Source organism: Sciurus carolinensis, chromosome 3 (assembly GCF_902686445.1).
Source record: "Sciurus carolinensis chromosome 3, mSciCar1.2, whole genome shotgun sequence".
Taxonomy (NCBI): domain Eukaryota; kingdom Metazoa; phylum Chordata; class Mammalia; order Rodentia; family Sciuridae; genus Sciurus; species Sciurus carolinensis.
In genome coordinates this window covers 151957902-151983292 of record NC_062215.1, presented here as the reverse complement: position 1 = coordinate 151983292, position 25391 = coordinate 151957902, and the positions used below count along the sequence as shown (strand labels likewise).

General features: G+C 35.8%; 1 protein-coding gene across 1 annotated transcript in view; it reads right to left on the bottom strand.

Moving 5' to 3' along the window:
* The window catches only part of Pard3b (par-3 family cell polarity regulator beta), a 1015658-nt gene that overhangs the window by 603319 nt on the left and 386948 nt on the right, over positions 1-25391 (bottom strand). The window contains exon 3 of the mRNA XM_047544116.1: positions 17824-17995. Within this exon, the coding sequence (XP_047400072.1) occupies positions 17824-17995 (172 nt within the window). The remainder of the gene's footprint in view (positions 1-17823; positions 17996-25391) is intronic.

The window sequence follows — 25391 nt, the reverse complement described above, 5'->3', positions numbered from 1 at the left end:
AAGTCATACAAAACTATAAAAAGCATAATCCTTAGGAATACAAAAGTACATGGTAAAGTTAAAATAAAAAAGCAAAGGAACTACTATCCCTTTTAAAAGTTAAATAGGAGGAATTGGCTAGGGGTATACTGGGGACATCAAAGATAATGGTAATATCTTTATTTCAAACCAGGTGTTGGGTATATGGGTGGCTCATTGCATTGATAGTCTTCATACCTAATATAAAATTTCAGAAAAATCACTTTTCTCTAGTTGATAGTCGATAAACCTAAAAACCTTCCAATGGCTTCTAGGTAAACATCCTGGCGCTTCACCCGGGCTACTCAGGACCTTTTAGATCTGGTTGCCTCCTATATTCTAGGCATTTCTCACCATAGTTTTTCTTCCTTTTTTTCCCACCTTGCAGGTTTTTTTTTTTTTTTTTTTTTTTTTTTTTTTTTTTTTTTTGTGGCAGTCATCCTCAGCTTTTTTCATTTCCCTGAACATACAATGCTACTCTCTTTTTTCTGGAATGTTCTATCCACCTTTACTGTCACACTTCTTCTGAGGCACTTTCTCTGGACCTCCCACCCAGCTTCTTACAGTAAGGGAATATGCCCAGTGTTCCTGTTGTAATCTGTATGTCCCTCAAATGACACTTAGATCTTTTTTGCTATTACTTCCTCTAATAGGTTGTATGTTTGTGACAGTCCAGGACATTGCTACCTCGTGCACTGTTCAAGTCTTCTATGTAACTCAGTGCCTGAAACATGAGGCACCTGGTATATTTCCCTGATGAACAAATGAACAGATTAATTAGCTCCTTTTTACATAAAAAAGGCAATTCTTACATTGAATCTGCCTCTGGTTCTCTTCAATTTTACCCATTACTGTCTGAACTATGTCATAAAGAAGGTAGATAGCAGATGACCAAAGCCCATAAGAGAATTTGCCCCATATCAACAATCAAAACACCTAAATTGTGGTACAGGAAATTCTTCTTTTAACCATAATTATGTATATGCAATCAAGTAGAATAATATATTTTATGTTGCTTATTTCACAGTGTCATTGAAAGACCTGTGTGCAAATATTAATATGGCTATTAATTCTCAGGTAGTTTACACTGAAGATTAAATCTTCTTGGGGTGTGTGTGTGTGTCAGGGAATGACATTTCATAACATGAAAACACTAATTCTTATAAATTTAGCTTTTCCTTATTCCAAATGTGAGTGAAAACCAAGCCAGTTCAGGAGTGTGTTATGTAGAACTATTTCTAAATCTGAAATCCTTGATTGCTTTTGTCCCCTTTTTCTGTCATGTATAGTTATTTAGGTCACAAATTTGTTTCTGGACAAAGTGAAGGCATTATTGATTGTTTATTGTGCTTTTAAGATGCCCCCAAAGGCAAAATTAAACTGGTAAAGTGGGCAGGTTTATCACACATCAGCTGCTACTCTAGTACCTTCTCCTGCTTGACCCTAGCTTTTTATCTCCATGGTGGTATCCCTTGATCAGCTTGTCTTTCTCTCTCCAAACTTCTCCAGAGATGCCCCCTCTCCTTAATGTCCTCCTCCTCCTCCTGTGTGGTGATGACTCTCTGGGGTTCACTCCCTTCCCCTTTCTCTTTTTCTGTTCTTGCCAGATCCTCATCTAACCACCTCTTGCCCTGATCCTGATTTTTTCCCTTCCATCCTAACAACCCCTCTTTTCTTCAGCATTTTAAAAGTGTTACCTTTTGGATTCTGCTTGTCAGCTGGATGAACACTGACAAATCCATGAACTCCCAAAAAGCAGCTAATGGGAATGAAACCACATTCCCGAGTTGTTTCTGACTTTTGCTAACACGTTTAACATTTTTGTCGTATGAAAAGCAGTGAAATAAGATTGAGGCCCATCTGGAAAGGCCTCAGACCTAAAACACAAGAAAGAAATTAGGAAGAAAAAGATGAAAATCTATTTAGTGGTTTATTTGTTAATTAGATTTGTCCATGCAGGCATTGTTCCAGGGGCTATAGATACAACAGTGTGCAAAAAAGACAGTGTCCCAAAGTTCAGAGACATACCTTCTAGAAAGAGAATAGTTGACATACATAAGTTAAGTATGTACCATCTTTATAATATGTCTCCAAACTACAGGAAAACTTTTCTTTGACAAAGGTAATGACAATAAGAGACATTTCTTAATGAAAGCACATATTTTATTAGTCAACAAGCATTTCATCCTGGTGGAACTTCCACAATTCAAGAGAAAATATTTTTCAAAATATTTTCCCCCAGAGAAATATTAGGTTTTTGGATTTGCATGTTACCCCAGGGCTATATTTTTTTTTAAAAAAACTTTTGTTTGCAAATTGATTGCCTTAATTTCACTGGTACGTGTGTGTCTGTTTGTCTTACACTTTTTTCTTTTAGGCTTATTCAACTGGGTACTTCATAGTCCACATATTTTCAAAGTCAAAGCTATTCTCTTGTTATAAGGCAAGACACCTTTGAAAGTTGTATATACTCTTATAGGACACTGGAGTGCCATTCAATAATACACTGAACCAATACTATTTAGCAACCTTAGAGAGTCCTTCACACACCTGGGAAATTTGATTCTGCACCTGTACTATTGTTTTATAATATCTCCCTATAGGAAACATTTTCTCCAGGTAATGAAAAATACCTTGAAAAGAAAAAGAGCATTCAAAATTTGAGGAACTGCACTGAGGGAGATATGCAACAAATGACTATTGAGAATCCTATCTCTGGAGTTAAAATTTGGCTCCTGCATTTTATGGCAGGAGGTAAAAGGTTGTCTGAGAGATGGGAGAATGCTGTCCATCAAGTGTCTGTCAAATTACCCACTGAAAAGGTCATTCCAATGACAATTATCCTTCTGGCTGCTATCATATTAAGAATTTTTTTGCCAAAGAGATTTTTTAAAAAACATCACAGAACTGGTTTAGACACTTTGAAACTTTGAATAATCCTCACCTTGAAAATTTAAAAATCATTTTAGAATACTAATAAGCATATACAATAATAATAATTGTATGCTTTAGAAATATAAACTTGTCAAAGTTTTAATTGTTCCATGATTTCACCTTACTCTAAGATGGCTATCTCAGACCTACAAAAAAAGGAACATCACCATTTGAGGGAATGTCATACTGGATTTTACATTCGGTTTGATGTATTATACAAGTGGATTTAAGAGCTCAAGGCAAGTTTGTGATTTATAGGAGGGAAAGTGATGATTACTACAAATTAATAATTGCCAATGTTGAGATAAATCACACTTAGGGTTGATTTGCTCTGTCCATAACACTTTATAGTTCCACACATATTCTAAAGAAGAATGATTCAGCAGCTTGATTTGATATTGTTATTTCTTAAGCTTTTGACACAATGGATTGACTCAACTACCTGCAGGCTGGGAGGTGTCCTTCCAATCAGTAATGACACCTGACAGGAGCAAGTGAGCTAAAGGAATACGATCACAATTGATTTGTCAATGGAGGCCACTATCAAAGTCAGCATAAAATGCAAAAGACCTGACACACTTAAGATGGTCTCTAGCAGATGGACCCAGTTAAGCCCTTTTCTATACACTCTAGATATTTCCAGCCTCACCTCTTTTGTTGATTTTATACACACCTCCATAGCCCTTGTCAGATCTTCCCGACAAATGAAGACAGCTGGGTCCATTGGGCTCTATCAGTTCTTTCCTTTTTTTAGTGACATAACTAAATTGGCATGCAGGTGGTGCTCTGCTACTGATGTCAGATAGGATAGCAGAAACAGTACATTTTCAGCAAGATCCTCCATCTATATGGTCAAACTCCAGGCATTTCCATGCCTGTGGTTCAGGACAAGGACACAAACATATTGCAATTTTCTTCTCGTTTTTTGACAAAGTCTTAAATAAATTATGCACATTCCCTTGAGGTCATGACTTCACACATTCTATAACTGTCAATTTTATTTTATTTTAAAATTTTGTGTGGTGCTGGGCATTGAACCCAGAGTGTATCTGTCAATTTTAAAACATTTCTCTTCCATATAGTTTGCTTTTTGATATCTCTACAGTCATCACTCATCCACTTGTTCCTTTAGTCCTACTGTCCAAGTTCATAGAATTGATAATTCCTCAGAAAGATGAGTACTATTTAGTTTTGTTGTTTGCACCTTGATTCATAATTGTTAAAGGAAGGAAAATGGAAGAAGATGGTGGAAAGGGAAAAACAAGGAAGAAAGGGAAGAGACTGTAAGGAAGGGAGAATGGGTCAAAAGGAAGAGGGAAGAGAGGGAAAGGAGGGAGAAGAGAAAATTTGAGATACCAAGTTAGATAGGTTCTTAACCTGGTAGCCTATAATATTACCACTGAATTTGGGTCAATGCCTAGAGTCATTGTGAGATATTCCAAATATGGTAGAAAATATTTTGTATTGAGTGGTTCGCTTGAGGGCTTAGTGAATTAAGTCACCATGAAATCACCTGAGGTAGAAGTAGAACAAAGGTGAAAAAGTATTTCTGTCCCCAAATGATTACTCCACACCTCCACAGGTTCCCTAAGTCAGACATGAGCTCCTCAGTCACACAGGACTCTCAGTTCAGGGGTTCACCTCATTAAACCCACATCTAAGTGCCTAGAGAGGTGGAAAGCCTCACGCATGCAATGTTCTAGTGGCCCTTCTCTTTATAACCACAGCATCTAGTCCTCCAGGAGGAGAAAGCCTCTCCTTCAAACCTCAGGCCCACTCCATGTCTTGCTACTGAATTAAACACTTTCCCAAATAACTGACAACTCAAGTATCCAATGGCATCCCTTTGTGGATTATCTGTTACATGCTAATTTATCTTTAATATGAATTTATTCATATTAGGTACAGAAAGAAACTTCTTCTCCTAGGGGCCCTGGCTATCACCAATCTGAATTTAAAACTCTATGAAATCATTTTGCCACATTTTCCCTTGTGTGCTATTCCATTTTAAGTCTATTCCATCCTCAGTATGAAACTCCAATAATTGCTGTGATAAAGTAGCAGAATTTACACAACCACACATATGTGAAAACTAATTATTCTCAACTGACTAATGGGAAGATTGAAAAATCTTGACTATTATGAATATGTTTTAACAAAGATCTATTAATACTTGTCAAATAATGTAAGTCAAGTCCTTTTGAAAAGAAATGCATCTTTTATTATTTTTCTAATCTAACCACTAAATTATGAATACAATGACAATTTTCTCAAAACTTAATTTTTTTTTGAGAATACTGACTTAGGTAACAAAATGCTTTCATATTTTCTTCACACAGGCTCAATTATCTCCTCTGAATCATTGACTAAATCGACTAAATTCACTTCTCCCTCCCTTACACATACACACACACACACACACACACACACACACACAATCATTCACATGCATGCCTGTTTGGGGGATATGTTGTTTACTAAAGCCTTAGTCTGAAACTGTATGAATGTCAATCCAAAAATACACACTCAAGTGTGTTAGGACTTCAGTATAAAATTAACTATATTTGTTCATGATTTAGTAATGCCAAAATTATTTCAGCATGTAACTACCAAATGAGGAAATTCTTACACAATATCTAAAAATCAAGTCCAACTACCTGTTGAATAACTAAAATTGCATTGGTCATACCAGAATTTCACAATATCATTCATTTTACCTTCAAGCCACTCTGCAAAGGGAAAACAAACAACAATGACAAAAATCCCCATTACCAATTTCCTGAAAACTACTCAACCTATGTCTACTTATACCAAATCAGGTGGAAAGTGGAGGCAATTATGCAGGTAACCCAAGAAAAACAAGAAAAATTTTTCCCAATTATTTATATATCTTAGGTGAAGTATTTTCAATTGTTCTACATTTAGGTAATTATATCCACCCTTCTTTTAGAATTGCAATTTGAAATTTTCCCCTCAAGTAAAATCAAACAAACAAAAAGACAAGCCCTACAGAGTATTTTGCAATTTATAAAACAGATTAATTTTTATTTGCTACAATGACTAATTCCTTTTTTAGGTCTGTACTAAATTAAGTCCTGAGAAAATACACAGTCTATATAGTTCTGAATTGTTGCATATCATTTATGGGCAATGATAATGGTTCTTTATTCATTTCAAGAGATTTAACTAGAAAACATTATCAATCTCAAAGCTTGACCTTAAATATTCTGAGTGCTGGACTGAGTTGGCATTGGTGCGAGATATGAGCTAGCATTTTAGGGTACTACTAGCAAAGTAGTTTTGAGGGCAGATTTTCTGGGATTTGTGGGCAAAAGAGGAAGTTGCTACTGTGAACTGGATCTGAGACATGTTTCCAAGCCCTGGTATTTGGGTGCTTGATTAAAGGTGGATTTGGGGGCAGTTCCCTGCATCATAGATATGGGTAATCATAGCTAATCATAACTCACTTAAGATAATTTTAAAAGTATAATTATTTCCTTGTGTAAAGGTTCTCTTCAACATGGACAACATGCATTTACCAATCATGAAAGAAAATTTTTATGAACTTTATGATAAGTCAGGATGGTGAAATAAAAGTAACCCATATTTGAGTTAAAAAGAAGAAAAAGATTAAAAGGACCAAAGCAATTACTCTTCTACAAATCTCTAAAAACAAGCACAAAGGTATTGTTTGAAGCCATTGCAGCTATTATACCATTCTGATTAATGTCCCTGGCTATTGTTTTGGTTTCCATAAACTATTTTACCATTTATCTCATATGCCTGAAAAGAAGGAAAACAAAAAATTTAATATTATGGTTTAAAGGAGGGCATACGATGGCCAGAACCTATATTTGGGAAAAGAATACTGTTTCATGGCTTAAAAGTGAAATATGAGAAACATGGAGATCTGAGGAGTAGATTCAAAGATGTATTGAATGAAGCCAAGGAGATTTCATATTTCTTCTTCCAGATGATCAACAGTAGGTATGATGATGAAAATAAGAACAGTGACTAGTAGTTATATACCATGTCATGTGGCATTCTAAGTGTTTTACCTTTATAGACACATGAATGCACTTGCTACAACCCCATCAGATCATTATTAGTAATACTCCAGTTTTATAAGTGAGGAAACAGACACAGTGAGATTAAGTGACTTGCCTCATGTCGTGCAGCCTGTATGTGACAGACCATATATGATCAGGTAGATGGGCCTTAGGGCTCATACTCTGAATTCCACACTACACTGCTGTGGAGTAAATGTATAGTGTTATATTTCTGTCCTCCTCTATTCCTTATTTCTTTTGGAAGTAAAGCATTGCTTGCTTACTTTATCAAGATATTAAGAGAAGAAATGAAATCAAATATGTTGAGTATTGGGGAAAAATTATTTTTGAGGAGAGGAATCTATAGAGAATTTTTGATGACCTCATGTCACTCTTCACCTTACTGAAATGACAGCACATTATGATATCAAATTGGTGGAATGACCAAACAAATGCTGAACATTATATTTATTTAATAATAGGATAATAAGACATTAAAGGAAGGTCTTTTAAAGAAAATTAACTTTTGAGTAAATTCTTAAAGGTGATATTTGGTCCAAAAAGAAGGAAAGATGCAAAACTCATTCTCCACACTTCTCTAAGGAAATCTTCCAAGTTGCTCCTTTGCAATCCAGTGCACAATGTACGACAGTTCACATACAGGACAATCGTGTTTAACTAATTTAGACCCCCAACCAGAGAATGGTGTTTTGAATCAGAAGATTAGAGGGACTGAAAATGTAATTTGCTTAAACTTCTCTGTAACACACAAATAAATTAGGGTGAGGTAATGCACTGTTTGGAAGCAGGAAAGATCACTCTTGGGGTGCCTAGTCAGTAATTTACATGGGGCTCAGTGAAAAGGTAGTTAGGAGTGGGTTTCAGACATCTACATTCTGATTAGAAACAATTAGTTCTTACCAACAGTGCACTTGCTATGCTAACCAGAATAGTAGTCTGGGCTCCACATTCACTACTCAGAATTGAAGGTCTGCATTATACTGGAGTGTCTTTAGGGAGAAGGATGGATGGATACACGGAAAGAGAGTGAGAGAGAGACAGAGAGACAGAGAGATAGAGAGAACAAACTATCAATCCATTAGGTTCCTGGAGACCTCCTTTGGGCAGCAGAGGACAGACAGTGTTGGTTTGTGGAAAGACTTTGGAATCTTAGTTATTTCTTAGTGCTAATTTGGAGATAAAATTGACACTGTGCAAAAGACAGAGTCATGAAGACTGTAGCATCACAAGTAGACTAAAAATTTGAAATTTTATTGCCATTTACCTCTCTATCAAGACCCAAATACAAGACAATTAACCAAGCTTTGGGGAGAAATTGCACATGACTAATGGCATGCACATAAAGCATTTGTAAGCATCTGAATTAACTTATGAGGCGCAATCTTTTCATCTATGAGGTTTTGTAATTGTATGATCTGCAATATTATAACAACAGTAATAAATTTTTAAAAAATGGAATCTTAACCAAGTTAAGAAAATCACCCTGTAATTTATTTAAAGTCAACGAGATTCCAAGCTGCTTGGGAATGAGTTCATGACTTGTGTTATTTTATATTCCTCTGGTAGCCTAGCATAATGCTTTTCATCTACCAGGCCATCAATAAATAATTATTGATTAACTGAAGTCAGTGACAGGCATGTCACCATTTTCTCTAGCACTGACACCCAATATACTGATTTCCATAGTTATATTCTTAAGCCAAATCTTCTTAAAAGAGCAGATGTTAGCTATGCAGATGCTAAACCCCCTGCCACAGGGGCAGTTAACTGTAACACCAAATTAAAGTCATGAGGTCAAAGGACATTATTCCTGAACTGTGACTAAAACAAGAAGTTTTGCCTCATGCTTTCAGATCTCTGGGGATAGAGAGTCTATTTGTTTTAAAAACACAAGTAGAGCTTAATTGATCATCACAATTACATAGCACCCACATGACACCAGGCCATTCAGCTTGCTGCTATCTATACCATGTTTTAGTACAAATAGTGCAAAAAGACTTAGAAATGTCACCTTTCCTAACAGTTTTAAGAAATATGAACACTGAAGTAATGGCTTATTTTAGTCAATATTATCTTAAGATACCAAATATTCGTGTTAAGATTTTAAATAGGTTGTGGCAGGGCAAAGAGCCTATTTATTTTCCTTGATCACAATGTAGTCCACATACATGCATTCAGTTACCATAGCCCAGTCTTCCATATAAACAAAGGAAAAATAAGATGTACCACATAATTTCCTTTCCTCTAATTTTACACACAGGAAAAAATAAATAAATAAAGCCCCAAATTCCTTCCATCTGTAAAGGAGTTTGAGGAGTTTACATAGAGTCTCATATTTACAAAGAACAGTAATTGGAATTTATTTTGGTATTTTAGAAGGTTACCTGTATTTTCTGATAGCTCTCAAAACTTTCTCATTAAGCCAGTGAATAAACAGAATGAGGGCTATTTCTGGGTTCCAGAGGAAGGACACATTGTTTCAGAGATAAACTGACAGGGTGTGGTGGTGCTGTCTGGGAGGTCCCGCTCTTTTATCTGGTAAATATTAAAAGAAAGGTAAACAAAAGAGGGAGGGCTTATTTTTAAGGCCATTGCTAAGCAAGGGCTGTCACTTTCCTTATCGCCTTGGATGTGAGAATGAACAGATCAAGCTGCTTCCATATTTTAATTTCATTGGGTCAAACCAAGGTATTGGTTAAAGTTTCAGATAGGGTACAAAAAAGGGAAATAACCAAATGTGTATAGATTGGGGCATAATTCATCACATGGCTTTATCAGATAAAACAAATGAGAAAATTCTGAGCCAGTCACAAAAGCGTGTCCAACTCTGAGTGACTTGTCCTTAAGATGGATCTTCTGTAAATAATTAAATTAGTGGATTTTTTCTTTGCCTATCTGGGCAGAAAGAAAATAAGAATCACGTGATTGTGCCCACCTGCATACTCTGGGGGCAGGGGGCGGGAATTCCAGTGGCTAAACCTTACATTTATGTCAGTGGAAAAGACTACCCTATATTGAATTCTTAGCAAGACTGCTGAAATACAAACTGTGGAAGAAAATCAGGTTGGTTATTATAAATGATTTGTTTAGGGGCAATTAGAAATTTATGAGAAAATATAATCTGTTTTTTTTGCTACAAAGATTTATATATTTAAAAAGATGAGTCATATCATTAACAAATTTTAATACAGGTAAGAAATTCAAAAGCATGCTATAACAGACATTTTAAACACTGGTAGGTTCCACAAGGACAATCTGCTTGGTTTGGCTGGGTTGCCTCATAGCATCTAAAAGCAGGGGGAAAAGAAATACTGGGCGCATGCATTGGTTTTTATTTGTTTATTTCTTTGTTTTTTTTTTTTTTTATTAAGAGGACAAGCCACGAATCATTTTGTCAGTGGTCCAGGGCAGTATAAGAAGGTGAATATGACAGCATTGCTGAGAATATTTTCGTTACTTAGGGACAAGTCCTCTGCAAACATGGCCTCACAGGCCTTACCATTAAAAGCAATCTGCAAAAGAGGCTTAAAAACCCAGGGGTCTAATATCAAATGAACAGTGGGAAAGGTGACCTTTCATTCCGTTTGTTTATTAGAGGATCTGCAGACTCCATCTCAGTGTGGGTCCAGCATCAGTAAGAGGCCAAAGGGGAGATGGTGAACTCTTGTGTTTTTTAAGAGGTCATATTATCAACTGAGAAAATACAGCTCAAAAAGAACAAGAATGAAAGCTTGCTCTTCAGGTGCTCTCTTACACTTTTTGGTTCTATGTAAATTCCCTCTTGATTTTCTATCAGAGCACAACCGACTTATTATGAATTTTGCTACCAAGTTTAGCCATAAATTTAGCCATATATACTGCACAAGAGAAGGAAACATCAGGTACATTAAAAATTGAACATTAAAAATAGTCATATTTGGACCTCACTCAAAACAAAAATTACTCCTGTATGGTGATTAGCTTCTAATATTTTTTAGCAGCTGCTTGTCTTTAGGCATTGACTCTATTCTCTCAATTAACTAGTATCGTTGGCCCTTTACCAAAGTATTAAAAAAATTTAGATATTTAGTGAACACACTAATGCTTCTTCCCCAAAGCAACCTTTCACCTATTCTGAAAACAAAAACTAAAATAAAAACTAAAGCAACAATAGCAAAAGAAGAATGGTGCCCAAAATAGGTTAGAAATACTGTCACCTCCTTAGTCCTGATTGAGTTGCCAGAAAGCACACACACATTTTGTTGACTATATGGCTATGACTGATTGATGATAGCCTAGCAAGGTTACCATAGCTAATTACAACATCATTCATCTAAGCCTGCATGGGAAAAAAACACCAGGCTTCCAGGGAAGAAAGAGGAAAAGAAAGAAAAGCTATTCTATAGCTGCTAACTTTTGAATAATTGGTCTCAACAGCAAACAAATAGGATGAAACATAATGACCAAATTATGACTTATGGATTCATCCAAGCAATGACCTCAGTTCCTTGGTAATTTTAACTCTGGGTTTGAAGCCGACAGTGGAGCTTGCAGCAATAAGGAACCCTACATGTTATGTGCTTTGTAGTCAGAATTCAAAGGCTCCATCAGAAGCGCAAACCAATCCTGAGCTTAAGTTCTGCTATGTGTGTGGTGTGAGTGTGTTTGTCTAGGATCAGATGCCAATACTTAAACTCACATTATGGGCACATTATGTAAGCAGCTACTTACACACTGCAGCCTAATTAAAGGAATAAACTTCCTCCTTCTTTATGCTTTCCTGAAGATCACTGTCATAAAGGGATTTGGTTTCCTTAAGAATTGAGAAAAATGTTCCCATATGTTTCCTTTATGCAGTGAGTTATTCAAAATCAGAAAGAAAATGGTTACAATTTCCAACAATAATCTGTGGCTACACAATATTTTCTGAGAACTACTGAAAATAAAGAGGAGGGGACTCAGTGTTTTGAAAATAATTATATTATAACAAACATATAATCATAATTTCCATTTCTGTTTTGAAGAAGCACAAACACAGGAGGAAACAATAAAGCATCTGAGGCACCTTTCAAGTCTCAGAAACAAGAATCACTTTCAAATAGAAAGTAGCTCATCTTCAAAGTTTAACACAAAGAGGAAAATAAAGCTCATACTAGTTCAGCTCCAAACTTTAATCAGATTGCTTTACATCTAGGTAACATAGATCATACAAGTGGCAACAGCCAAATTTAAAGTTCTTTTTATCTTGAAACACTATTGAAATTGCATTGCTAAAATAATTATAACTAAAGAAATATTTTCTTGTGCAAGCTTGAACTCAAAATAGCAAATTTCAATCAGGAAGCACTGAGAAAAATTATCAAAAGGCACAAAATAAAACTACTAATTAATTGGACCATGGGAGGGAAACTGACAGGAACATGGAGTTAAATTCAAACTCAGCTTGGTATTAATGAAATACTCCTGGGATGATCACAGTCCATTGAAACAAGAAAGACTTGCTTTATAGATAAGAAAATGTGGCCCAGGGAGAATGGTGGACACAATAGATAGTAACCTTATGTCCTTGATTCTGAGTTTTCACTTCTGTCGAAATTCAAATATGTCTTATATGTGTCTTAGTTTATTTTTTGTTTGGAAAAAAAAAATGGTCCTGATAGAGGCAGGTGAAATCACTTGTCTAGAACACACAACTAGTTCAAATAGTGTCAGGTCTGGGACCAGGTCCATGTCACTGGCTCTCAAGGGACAGGAATTTGGGGCAACCTTAGGCTATGACTTGCAGAATACCTTTGGGGGAACTGAAGGTCAGATTCTACTGATTCAAAACAGAGCATGAGGACTACCTGGGGCAAAGCTTAAGGACTCTTACCCTTCTAAACTTCAAAATAATTGTCCTAGGTATTTTGACTTATTTCCATGTCTGAAAATGTGGAATACCAAAGAAAGGTACAGATATCCACATCACAAAAGAATCAAGTAGGGATCCTTCACCTTATTGGTTTTGGTGTGACTTTCCTCCAAACATACAAAGAGCAAATTCATTTTAGGAACTGACAGAAATTTAAAAAAAAAAAAAGATTAAATATGTCAATTTTCTTGTTTAGGTTCCTTCATTAGCTTTTTTAAAAAATATTTTTAGTTGTAGGTGGGCACAATACCATTATTTTATTTATTTATTTTTTTTATGTGGTGCTGAGGATTGAACCCAGTGCCCTACACATGCTGGGCAAGCACTTACCACTGAGCCACAACCCCAGTCCTCTTCATTAGCTTTTGATTTTACAACACTTCATATTACCTGTTTATTAACTTACATTCTAGCTCAATTCCAAGTGGATCTGAGGTACTATTTGGTGACATATATTATTTAGAAAACATGGATCACTGATATCTATAATTAATCTAAAAATATTTTAATAGTTGAAAAGACACTGTACTAGAAGCCAAAATGTATAGTTTCTAATTCCAGTTCTTAACCAACTAGTTGTTTAGCACTAGAGCACACGTTGACTTTAAGCTTTAATATGTTCATTTGCAATATAATGTCTGTTGACTACACGTTTGTTAATCATGAAACTCTATGAAACTGTGCCTTTCTAGATAAGCATTCAATACAATTTCTTCTAAGAGGTGTGTAATTCTTTTGAGCAGAGGTGCACTTCTTTGCTATAGAACTCCTAAGAAGCATTGGGATTCTGTTTGTTGCTTGCTCAACAGGCTTCTGCATCCCTCTTTTACCTGCTAGTATAACCAATCCTATTTTGTCCAGAGGTTGAACATGAATAAATTAGAATAGCTTCTAAAACTTATTAATTAACAAGAATCAAACTTCTGTTGAATCACTGAAATATGCCCTAGTTCCACAGAAGAGAATTGAAAAATCCTTAAATTAGGTGATTTAAAAATGCAAATGGATTCTGTAAATATGACTTTGGTGTTTTCTCCACCATGTATCTTCTTGTAAATAAACTCTTAGGTGAGCAATCTTTAGGATATTTGGTAAAAGGCATTGGACAGTTTCAGAAAACATAGGATGTCAAAGTGTTAGAATAATTTTCCAGTTAGGACTTAGGATTCAGTCATTTAGCATTGTAATAGAAAATCCATTATAAGAGGAATGGTAGGAAATAATTTAGATGAATGAGATTGGAATTATGTGGTCGCCCACTTGATTTAAAACTCCACCTACCAATTAAAAAAAACATATATATATATATATATATATATATCCTATTAACTTAGAGAGCATGAAACCATGAACTCCTTCAGGTTGGTAGAAGATTTCTGATATTCACCTTGTGACCATTTATTGCTGAATGAATAATTTAAAAATATACTTATTGAACACTTATGGTACTATCTCAAATATTTGAACAAGGCTTTACAAACAAGGTCATATTTGAGTTTGGGCTTAAAAGGTGCATTTGAGTTCACCAGATTAAAAAGAAAAAAAGAAGTAAAAGGCAAGGCAGGTAAAGGGAACAGTACTTATAAAGGCACAGAGATTTGAAAGTAGTAAATTCAGGGAATGGCAAGTGACTTGTGATGGTTACAGGTCAAGTTGGCCTTGGAAGAGTGGCCAGCAGGAAAGGTGGGCAGAAAGGAAGCAGCTAGGCAATGAAGAGCCTGTGCAAATGAATTTTATGCATAAGCATCCTGTGCATAAGTATTTCATCTTGGAGGTAAAAGGAAGGATGGGAGGGCCAACCTCTATGCACCATATAGAAAAGTTGTTAGTTTTTAACAGAATATTGTTGATAGCTATCTTGTGTTGGAAAAGGAGATACAAAATTTTTACTGAACACTAAGTATATTTTGATTTCAAATACCAGTAAAACAGATAATTTTCTGGCAACAGTGTGAACTAGATATAAAAATATGTTGATTCTAATATTTTTAAAAATTCTTTCTCCTTAAGAAGGAAAAACATGTAATCAGACAATAACTAAAATTTCTTATTTTATTGAATGGGCCTTAATCATGAGAAAACCAGCAAGAATTAGATCCTGCATCTGCTGTTCCAACCTGGGCAAAAGAGCTCAGGGAAAAGAATGAGTTCCAGTGGCCTGTGGGAGCTGAGTAAGGAACAGCAATGAAGGTCTGGGGTTCAGTGGCTTGTACTAAATAATCACTCTGTCATGATGAGTTGCTGCTACACAAGTCCTCCTCTGCCTGCCCTCTCCCATTCTGCATCTAAAGATCTAAAGGGGACCTCAGTGTAGATCTGACAACCAACCAGGTCATTCCCAGAATAGCCATGACCAGGTCATTCCCAGAAAAGCCATGAACATTGAATCTACTGCCAACCATACCACTCCATCCTGAGACGCCTGGCCTATGACATGTCCTGCCCTGGGTCCAGGAAGAGGAAAACAGAAGAGGTGGACACCAAAGCTGACTGTTTTGCTTTCTTCTTTTGCTTCTCTACCTGAAAACCTGATAAATGTGTGTTTACTATGTTCTTTAAATTCCAGAAATAAAATGTCAATCTGCTACACCATGAGGGTGGAGAAGGAATGATTTTTTTTTTTTTTAAATTGTATCACTTATCCCTGTCCAAATTCCTCAAGTCAGTTTAGAGAAACCATCTACATTGGCTTGCTAATGAGTTTGGACATGGTTTTCGGGGCAATAGGAAGCCACTGAAGGGTGTTTAAGCAGAGGAGTACATAAGCAGATCTGTGATTTAGAAAGGTAACCTGGCAACAGCAGGGACTGAAGAAGGCAGGCACTGTAAAGGGAGAGGTCCAACTGAGGCCCTGCAAAGATGGAACAGATGATGAAGCTCTGGCCTACCTCCCTGGCTATGGACAAGCAAGCTAAGCAGCACAGAAGTGAGGATGGTAGAGGAAAAGGGAGGAGCTGGAGAGGATCAAGGGTTTGGGTCAAAAGGTTGGAAGTCAACAATAAATCACCCAAAAGTGAGTGTATTAGCTAATCTCATCATATAATCTGTTATTAAGCAAAATTGGGTTTGTGAGCCACGAAGTTTAGTTAGCCTTTTCAGGATTTAGTATATATTCACAAAGTAAATTCCAGGAAAGTTATATCAATTTATTATTTTATGAGTAGCGTCTATCAGAGGCAGTACAGTAAAGTGGTTCCTGACACTGGAGCCATCAAGGGTTCAAATCCTGACTCAGTCACCTAATAGCTGTGTAAACAACAAAATCTCACTAGGTATCATGGGACTTTGAAATGAGTTATTCAGAGTAATGTTTAGGTTCCTCAGAGCACTACCTTCAGCTCAGTGCCTGACATGTGGTTCCCTATTTAGTATTATCCCTTCTTACAGTCAGTGTGGAAGAAAGAGAAAGCCTGCTTTCCCAAAGAAGGGGAACCTCAGCTCACTTTTCTTCTTGCACTCAGCAATACTATGTTGCTCAGGTGGTCCTACCAAAGAAATGCAAAAGAGCTAAGGGAAAACAAAACATTTTCCCCTGCAAAAACTTATAAGAGAAAGGTAAAAACAAGTTCCCAGGCACAGGGGGTACTCTGAGGTGCAGACTTTTGAAGACCATAGCACTTGTTCATAAATAGAGCATTAAAACAAGCAAGAACAATTTTCATCTTTCGTCTCCCCTTACTGCCTAATTTTCCTCTCATATCCTTTGCATAATGGATAAAAAGACATCCATTATGCAAATAAATGATGGGGCTGCAAGGCTGTTGAAGCCAAGAGCCTGGCTCCAGAGGAAGAGAAGCTGCCACCAAGCCCTTGGACACCCGCATTCCAGTAGGCTGCTTCACTAGCTGGGTTTCCAAAAGATGGAGAAAATCATGAAGACCATAGGTCATTAATTTCCATTTGATTTGTTTTAAAAAGGACATTACAGATGTGTTTCAGAAAATCTAGGCACAATTTAGTTATTCAGTGTGGTTGTATGTAAAATCAACTTAATAGTACACATTTTCTTTCAAACAGGGAAAGCAAGTCCTATGTATGATTTTTGCAATTTTAAGGATATGCTGTGCTTTCAAAAGAGTAAGATTCCTTTCTCAACATAGGAAATGCCTGTCCTTCCAGTTTGGAGAGTTAAACTTTGGTAGATGCATCGAACATCCTCACACTGGCGTGCACACATTCAACAAGAATACAGATTATGTACCAAGATACTGGTGGGTTTTCAAAAACTTCATGCTGTTAAGCTGATCTAAACTTCTAAGAAATATCACCAAAAACAGATTTTTTTTTCCTCTTAGAGTTGTAAATTGACAAAACCTTTATAAGAATGTCTATTTTCTCTTTCTATAAACACCTTCAAAACAAATATCATGAAAAAGAATTCTGAACAAAATCACCAGATGAATTGTTCTTGTTTGAATAAAGCAGCAGGAAAGAATTTCAGAACTAACTTCGAAATATTTTCCCCGGAGTCTGAGATATATATTAGAAGAAAAAGAAGATGGCTAAGAAAGAAACTGACCTTTATTTCTAGTATGGATTCCTTGGTAACCCTTAGCTCTTCCAAATGACTTTTTTTTTCAGCAACTTTTTTATGTGCTCCTCAGAGGATACAGTCAACCTCATCATTTACAGTCTGACTCCCCCCCGATATTTCTTCAAGGGCATGCAATTCAGATTCACCTTCAGTTCAAGAAAAAAAAAAAAAAAATTGCATCTACTTACCTGAGCACCAGCAGCTGCAAAGAGATATATTAAGAAAAAAAAAAAATTCAGAGAAAAGACAAACCCAGTTTGTTTTTTTTTTTTTTTAAGAAAAAAATATTAACAGAATAAAAGCCAAAGGTTGAGCAACACAGTAAATAAGATGTATTTTCAACCAGGTGAAAAGCATACCACTAAAAATACACATACCTAATTTCAGAGCAGAAGGGGTTACTTCAATTTCCCCACCAATTGGTTTAAACGCAGCCAGTTGGGCGGCCACTTCTGTCTCAAAAGCATCTGGGCTCTGCCGATCTGCAGGATTTCCGCTGGGGCTCTCAATCTTGTGGAGAGGTTCTTGTTCGTCAAACACAGCAATCAGCTACAAACAAGTCCAACAACACTAATTACTTTGTAGGACACGCATATCTAAGGGATACTGTATCTAGCTGATTGTGATCTTTATTTGATTTTAAAGAAAATGGCCTCTTCAGACTTGAAACTTTAATGTTACTGTACCACAACTCTTAATTCTTCAATAATATTATGTCTATAAACACCATAGCCAGGACATAATGAATGGTTTGTTCCCTTGTTTATTTTGTCTATTCCTAAAATAGAGCGAATTTCAGTTAACTCTCTTAAAGCAACGAAATGGCTGCCTCCTTCCCTTACCACTTTTCTCTACTATACCTAAAAAGACTTCATTATCTATTTCAAGAGCATTCCCTGAAATGAAAGTCAAATCTACAAAAGTTGAACAATGGGTTTATGTGATATCAGTGAACATTCCAGACTCAAAGTCTAAGACACTTTACAAAATCCCAAATTATATCTGTACTACAAGACACAATTAAACCCATACATACTTAGACTGTGTGTATATTTATAATTTGTATTTATCTTAAATATGCAGATACCCAATTTTTTACATGCTTTTTCATATTATTTTCTTTCATGATGGACTCTATGTGGACTAGTTTAACTTCAATGGATACTAAGTGCAATGAGACTAAACACCATCATTTTTAACCCAATTATACCCATTTTCTTCTTAATTTTATTTCATATAATAGAATGCTTATCATTAATACAAAGACTTGAAATGTCTTCTCCAAGTCATTTTTCATTAAAATAAGAGCAACATATTTTTAAATCTGTAGTAGTCATGCAGACAATAAGGGCCATTCCACTGAAGACTGCATTGTTGGCCAACAGAAAACCCCACCAGAGAGGGACTTCCTGTGTTCCTCTGTAACTGATGCAGTAAAGTCCAGCACAAGTTCAGGAGGCAGCTGAGGGAGGCCACTGTCAATTTAATGAAGTACAGCATGCGTCAATGTGAAAACTGCTGGTAAATCTTTCAATATTTTTCATTCATTAAATAAAACAAACCTACTTATGATTCAAACATTTATTCAGGAAAGGCGCTCAAAGCCCCATTCATAGGGGAACCTTTTTGGCAATAGTATTAATAATGCAAGTGTGGGGGTAACCAATCAAAACATCATAAATTCCAACTTCAGTCTTTCAAAAGAAATGAATACAATTAGGGATATGTAAATTGGCTATTCAAAAATAATTTTCATAATTGACTACTCATTTCCAGGATGGAGACTTCTTTAATTGGAGAATCCAACAATCCTCTCACCACAGAAAAGAAACACTTGCTCCCAGGGCATTATTTTTAATTCTTGAAATTGAGCACAAGCATTTTCTATTTTTAATTGCTAGCACTGATGAACTGATTTAAGATAAGACTCAAATGGATTAATAATGAAAGATTATTCTAGTATAAAATAATCAGTGGAACTATATCTTTCTAATCATCTGACCAAAATGAAGAGTTTAACACATTAAATTCTGAAAAGGAAAATGAAATCAATTTTTAAAAAGTATGGTGGAATTGCTATTTTCCTCACTATTTCTATGCCATAATTATAACCTCAACGTTGCATACTGGTGAATTCTAACACATATTAACGATGTTTATTTCAATGTACAATCAACTAGGCAGTGGTAAATTATATTGGTACTGTGAACTGTTTGCTTAAGAATGTCAAACTTTTTTTCTCTTGCTATATCCTTAACTCTCAGGACAATCCATGCACTTTAAATATTAAGGAAAAAATAAACAGAATATCAATCAGAAGGATAACACACAAATCTAAAATTGTTAACTCATAAGATAGATCATAACCTATACATTTCCTTCTAATGATACTTCACTGTTTTCCACACATCATATTCACACAAGATTACAGCATATTTAGTAACCACAGTATACCTATTGGTCAAATGGGAGAAACATAGTACTTTGGAGATTTTGTTTCCCAACGACATAGCAATACAATCAAGTTTTTTTTTTTTTTTTTTTAAATTTCCAATACAGGGTTTCAGATCACAGTGTGACCTTTTTCAAAACCAACAAGAAAAAAAAAAAAAAAAAAAGCCTATAAAAAGAGTGACCACATTGTAGAATACTTTTATTTTGTTCATGAAAGCACTAAATAATGTGAACTTCACTTTTTGGTAATACATGACTCTTCTTGAAGATAGTAACAGACATTTGGGTATTCCCCAATTTCATATTCTCTTTAATCAATTATGTAACCTGTCTCCCAATATCATGATTGCTAGGAATTTGTTCAGCCAAACTTAGTCTGAATGAAAGAAAGTCTTGACTTCTAGAAAAAATGATAACCAGTTTCTGAATCTGTAGTGCTCATCCAAATCACTGTCCTCTAGGTGCTGACTGAGAGACTCTCTCCATCTGGTCTTCATCTCAACATCTACAATGCACATAGACTTCATTCCAGGCTGAAAATCAATTTAAATCACATGTTGTAGGTTTTTTTTTTTTTTTTTTTCCAGGAATGTTGTGATCCTGTTCTTTTTTTTTTTGTTTATTTATTTATTTTTAGCGTTTACATAGGGTAATGATGTTTATTTTTTTTCCCTTCCCCCCCACCCCTCCCACCCCTCTTTTCCCTCTATACAGTCCTTCTTTCCTTCATTCTTACCGCTCTCCTTAGCCTAACTCTAAACCTAACCCTAAACCTAATGCTAACCCCTCCCAACCCCCATTATATGTCCTCATCTGCTTATCAGCGAGATCATTCGTCCTTTAGTTTTTTGAGATTGGCTTATCTCACTTAGCATGATATTCTCCAATTTCGTCCATTTGCCTACAAATGCCATAATTTTATCATTCTTCATTGCGGAGTAATATTCCATTGTATAAATATGCTACAGTTTCTTTATCCATTCATCAACTGAAGGGCATCTAGGTTGGTTCCACAATCTGGCTATGGTGAATTGAGCAGCAATGAACATTGATGTGGCTGTATCTCTGTAGTATGCTGATTTTAAGTCCTTTGGGTATAGGCCAAGGAGTGGGATAGCTGGGTCAAATGGTGGTTCCATTCTAAGATTTCTGAGGAATCTCCACACTGCTTTCCAGAGTGGCTGCACTAATTTGCAACCCCACCAGCAATGTATGAGTGTTCCTTTTTCACCACATCCTCGCCAACACCTATTGTTGCTTGTGTTCTTGATAATCGCCATTCTAATTGGGGTGAGATGAAATCTTAGGGTAGTTTTGATTTGCATTTCCCTTATTACTAGGGATGTTGAACATTTTTTCATATATCTGTTGATTACTTGTACATCTTCTTCTGTGAAGTGTCTGTTCATTTCCTTAGCCCATTTGTCGATTGGATTATTTGCATTCTTGCTGTTGAGTTTTTTCAGTTCTTTATAGATTCTGGAAATTAGCGCTCTATCTGAGGTATGGTTGGCAAAAATATTCTCCCACTCTGTAGGCTCTCTCTTCACATTTCTGATAGTTTCCTTTGCTGACAGAAAGCTTTTTAGTTTGAATCTATCCCAGTTGTTGATTCTTGCTTTTATTTCTTGTGCTATGGGAGTCCTGTTAAGGAAGTCTGATCCTAAGCCAACAAGTTGAAGATTTGGACCTACGTTTTCTTCTATAAGATGCAGGGTCTCTGGTCTGATTCCGAGGTCCTTGATCCATTTTGAGTTGAGTTTTGTGTAGGGTGAGAGATAGGGGTTTAATTTCATTCTATTGCATATGGTTTTCCAGTTTTCCCAGCACCATTTGTTGAAGAGGCTATCTTTTCTCCATTGCATACTTTTGGCCCCTTTGTCTAGTATGAGAAAATTGTATTTATTTGGGTTTGTGTCCATGTCCTCTATTCTGTACCATTGATCTACCTGTCTATTTTGGTACCAATACCATGCCGATTTTGTTACTATTGCTTTGTAGTAGAGTTGAAGATCTGGTATTGCAATACCCCCTGCTTCGCTCTTGCTACTGAGGATTGCTTTAGCTATTCTAGGTTTTTTATTCTTCCAGATGAATTTCATAATTGCTTGCTCTATTTCTGCAAGGTACATCATTGGGATTTTAATTGGAATTGCATTGAATCTGTATAGCACTTTAGGTAGTATAGCCATTTTGACAATATTAATTCTGTCTATCCAGGAACATGGGAGATCTTTCCATCTTCTAAGGTTTTCTTTAATTTCTTTCTTTAGTGTTCTGTAGTTCTCATTGTAGAGGTCTTTCACCTCTTTGTGAGATTGATTCCCAAGTATTTTATTTTTTTCGATGCTATTGTGAATGGGGTAGTTTTCCTAATTTCTCTTTCTGAAGATTCATCACTTATGTATAAAAATGCATTGGATTTATGAGCATTGATCTTGTAACCTGCTACTTTACTGAATTCACTTATGAGTTCTAAAAGTTTTCTGATGGAATTTCCAGGTTCCTCTAAATATATAATCATGTCATCAGCAAACAGGGATAGTTTGAGTTCTTCTTTTCCTATTCGTATCCCTTTAATTTCTTTGGTTTGTCTGATTGCTCTGGCTAGAGTCTCAAGGACGATGTTGAATAGAAGCGGTGAAAGAGGGCATCCCTGCCTTGTTCCAGTTTTTAGGGGGAACGCTTTCAGTTTTTCACCATTTAGAATGATATTAGCCATGGGCTTAGCATAGATTGCCTTTATAATGTTTAGGAATGTTCCCACTACCACAATTTTTTCTAGTGTTTTGAGCATGAAGGGATGCTGTATTTTATCGAATGCTTTTTCTGCATCTATTGAAATAATCATGTGATTCTTAACTTTAAGTCTGTTGATATGGTGAATGACATTTATTGATTTCCGAATGTTGAACCAACCTTGCATCCCTGGGATAAAACCCACTTGATCGTGGTGCACTATCTTTTTAATATATATTTGTATGCGATTTGCTAAAATTTTGTTGAGAATTTTTGCGTCGATGTTCATTAAGGATATTGGTCTGAAATTTTCTTTCCTCGATGTGTCTCTGTCTGGTTTAGGTATCAGGGTGATATTGGCTTCATAGAACGAGTTTGGGAGGGTTCCCTCCTCTTCTATTTCATGGAATAGTTTGAGGAGTATTGGAATGAGCTCTTCTTTAAAGGTTTTGTAGAACTCGGCTGAGAACCCATCTGGTCCTGGACTTTTCTTTGTTGGTAGGCTTTTGATGACCTCTTCTATTTCATTGCTTGAAATTGGTTTATTTAGGTTGTGTATGTCCTCCTCGTTCAGTTTAGGTAATTCATATGTCTCTAGAAATTTGTTGATGTCTTCGAGGTTTTCTTTTTTGTTGGAGTACAGATTTTCGAAATAGCTTCTAATTATGTTTTGTATTTCACTCGTGTCTGTTGTGATGTTTCCTTGTTCATTCCGAATTTTAGTAATTTGAGTTTTCTCCCTCTTTCTCTTTGTTAGTGTGGCTAAGGGTTTATCAATTTTATTTATTTTTTCAAAGAACCAACTATTTATTTTGTTAATTTTTCCAATTGTTTCTTTTGTTTCGATTTCGTTGATTTCGGCTCTGATTTTAACTATTTCCTGTCTTCTACTACTTTTGGTATTGGTCTGCTCTTCTTTTTCTAGCACTTTGAGCTGTAGTGTTAAGTCGTTTATTTGTTGATTTCTACTTCTTTTTTTGAATGCACCCCATGAAATAAATCTTCCTCTAAGTACTGCTTTCATAGTGTCCCAGAGATTTTGATATGATGTGTCTTTGTTCTCGTTTACTTCTAAGAATTTTTTTATTTCCCTCCTGATGTCTTCTGTTGTCCATTCATCATATAATAGTGCATTATTTAGTCTCCAGGTATTGGAGAAGTTTCTGTTTTTTATTCTGTCATTTATTTCTAATTTCAATCCATTATGATCTGATAGAGTACAAGGTAGTATCTCTATCTTCTTGTATTTGCTAACAGTAGCTTTGTGGCATAAAATATGGTCTATTTTAGAGAAGGATCCATGTGCTGCTGAGAAGAAAGTGTATTCGTTCTTTGTTGGATGGTATATTCTATATATGTCCGTTAAGTCTAACATGCTGATTGTGTTTTTGAGATCTATAGTTTCTTTATTCAATTTTTGTTTGGACGATCTATCCAGTGGTGAGAGAGGTGTGTTAAAATCGCCTAGTATTATTGTGTTGTGGTCTATTTGATTTCTGGAATTGAGAAGGATTTGTTTGACGTACGTGGATGAGCCAATGTTCGGGGCATAGATATTTATGATTGTTATGTCTTGCTGATTTATGCTTCCCTTAAGCAGCATGTAATGTCCTTCTTTATCCCTTCTGACTAGTTTTGGTTTGAAGTCCACATTATCTGAGATGAGGATGGATACTCCAGCTTTTTTGCTGTGTCCGTGTGCATGGTATGTTTTTCCCCATCCTTTCACCTTTAGTCTATGGGTGTCTCTTTCTATGAGATGAGTCTCTTGCAGGCAGCATATTGTTGGATTTTTCTTTTTAATCCAATCTGCCAGTCTGTGTCTTTTGATTGATGAATTCAGGCCATTAACATTCAGGGTTATTATTGTGATATGATTTATATTCCCAGTCAATTGACTCATATTTGTTTTTGACATGATTTGGTTTCTCCTTTATTTGGCTATTCCTTTAGGCTAGTGCCTCCTGTTGCTGATTTGCATCGTTGTTTTTCATCTCTTCCTCATGGAATATTTTGCTGAGAATGTTCTGTAATGCTGGCTTTCTTTTTGTAAATTCCTTTAGCTTTTGTTTATCATGGAAGGATCTTATTTCATCGTCAAATTTGAAGGTAAGTTTTGCTGGGTATAAGATTCTTGGTTGGCATCCGTTTTCTTTCAGGGCTTGGTATATGTTGTTCCAGGCCCTTCTGGCTTTTAGGGTCTGGATTGAAAAATCTGCTGATATTCTTATTGGTTTCCCTCTGAATGTAATTTGATTCTTTTCTCTCGCGGCCTTTAAAATTCTGTCTTTATTTTGTATGTTAGGTATTTTCATAATAATGTGCCTTGGTGTGGGTCTGTTGTAATTTTGTATGTTTGGAGTTCTATAAGCCTCTTGTACTTGTTTTTCCATTTCATTCTTCAGATTTGGGAAATTTTCTGTTATTATTTCATTGAATAGATTGTTCATTCCTTTGGTTTGTTTCTCTAAGCCTTCCTCAATCCCAATAATTCTTAAATTTGGCCTTTTCATGATATCCCATAATTCTTGTAGATTCTGTTCATGATTTCTTACCATCTTTTCTGTTTGGCCAACTTTGCTTTCAAGATTAAATAATTTGTCTTCAATGTCTGAGGTTCTGTCTTCCAGGTGTTCTATCCTATTGGTTATGCTTTCTATGGAGTTTTTAACTTGGTTTATTGTTTCCTTCATTTCAAGTATTTCAGTTTGTTTTTTTTTCAGTATCTCTAACTCTTTATTGAAATGATCTC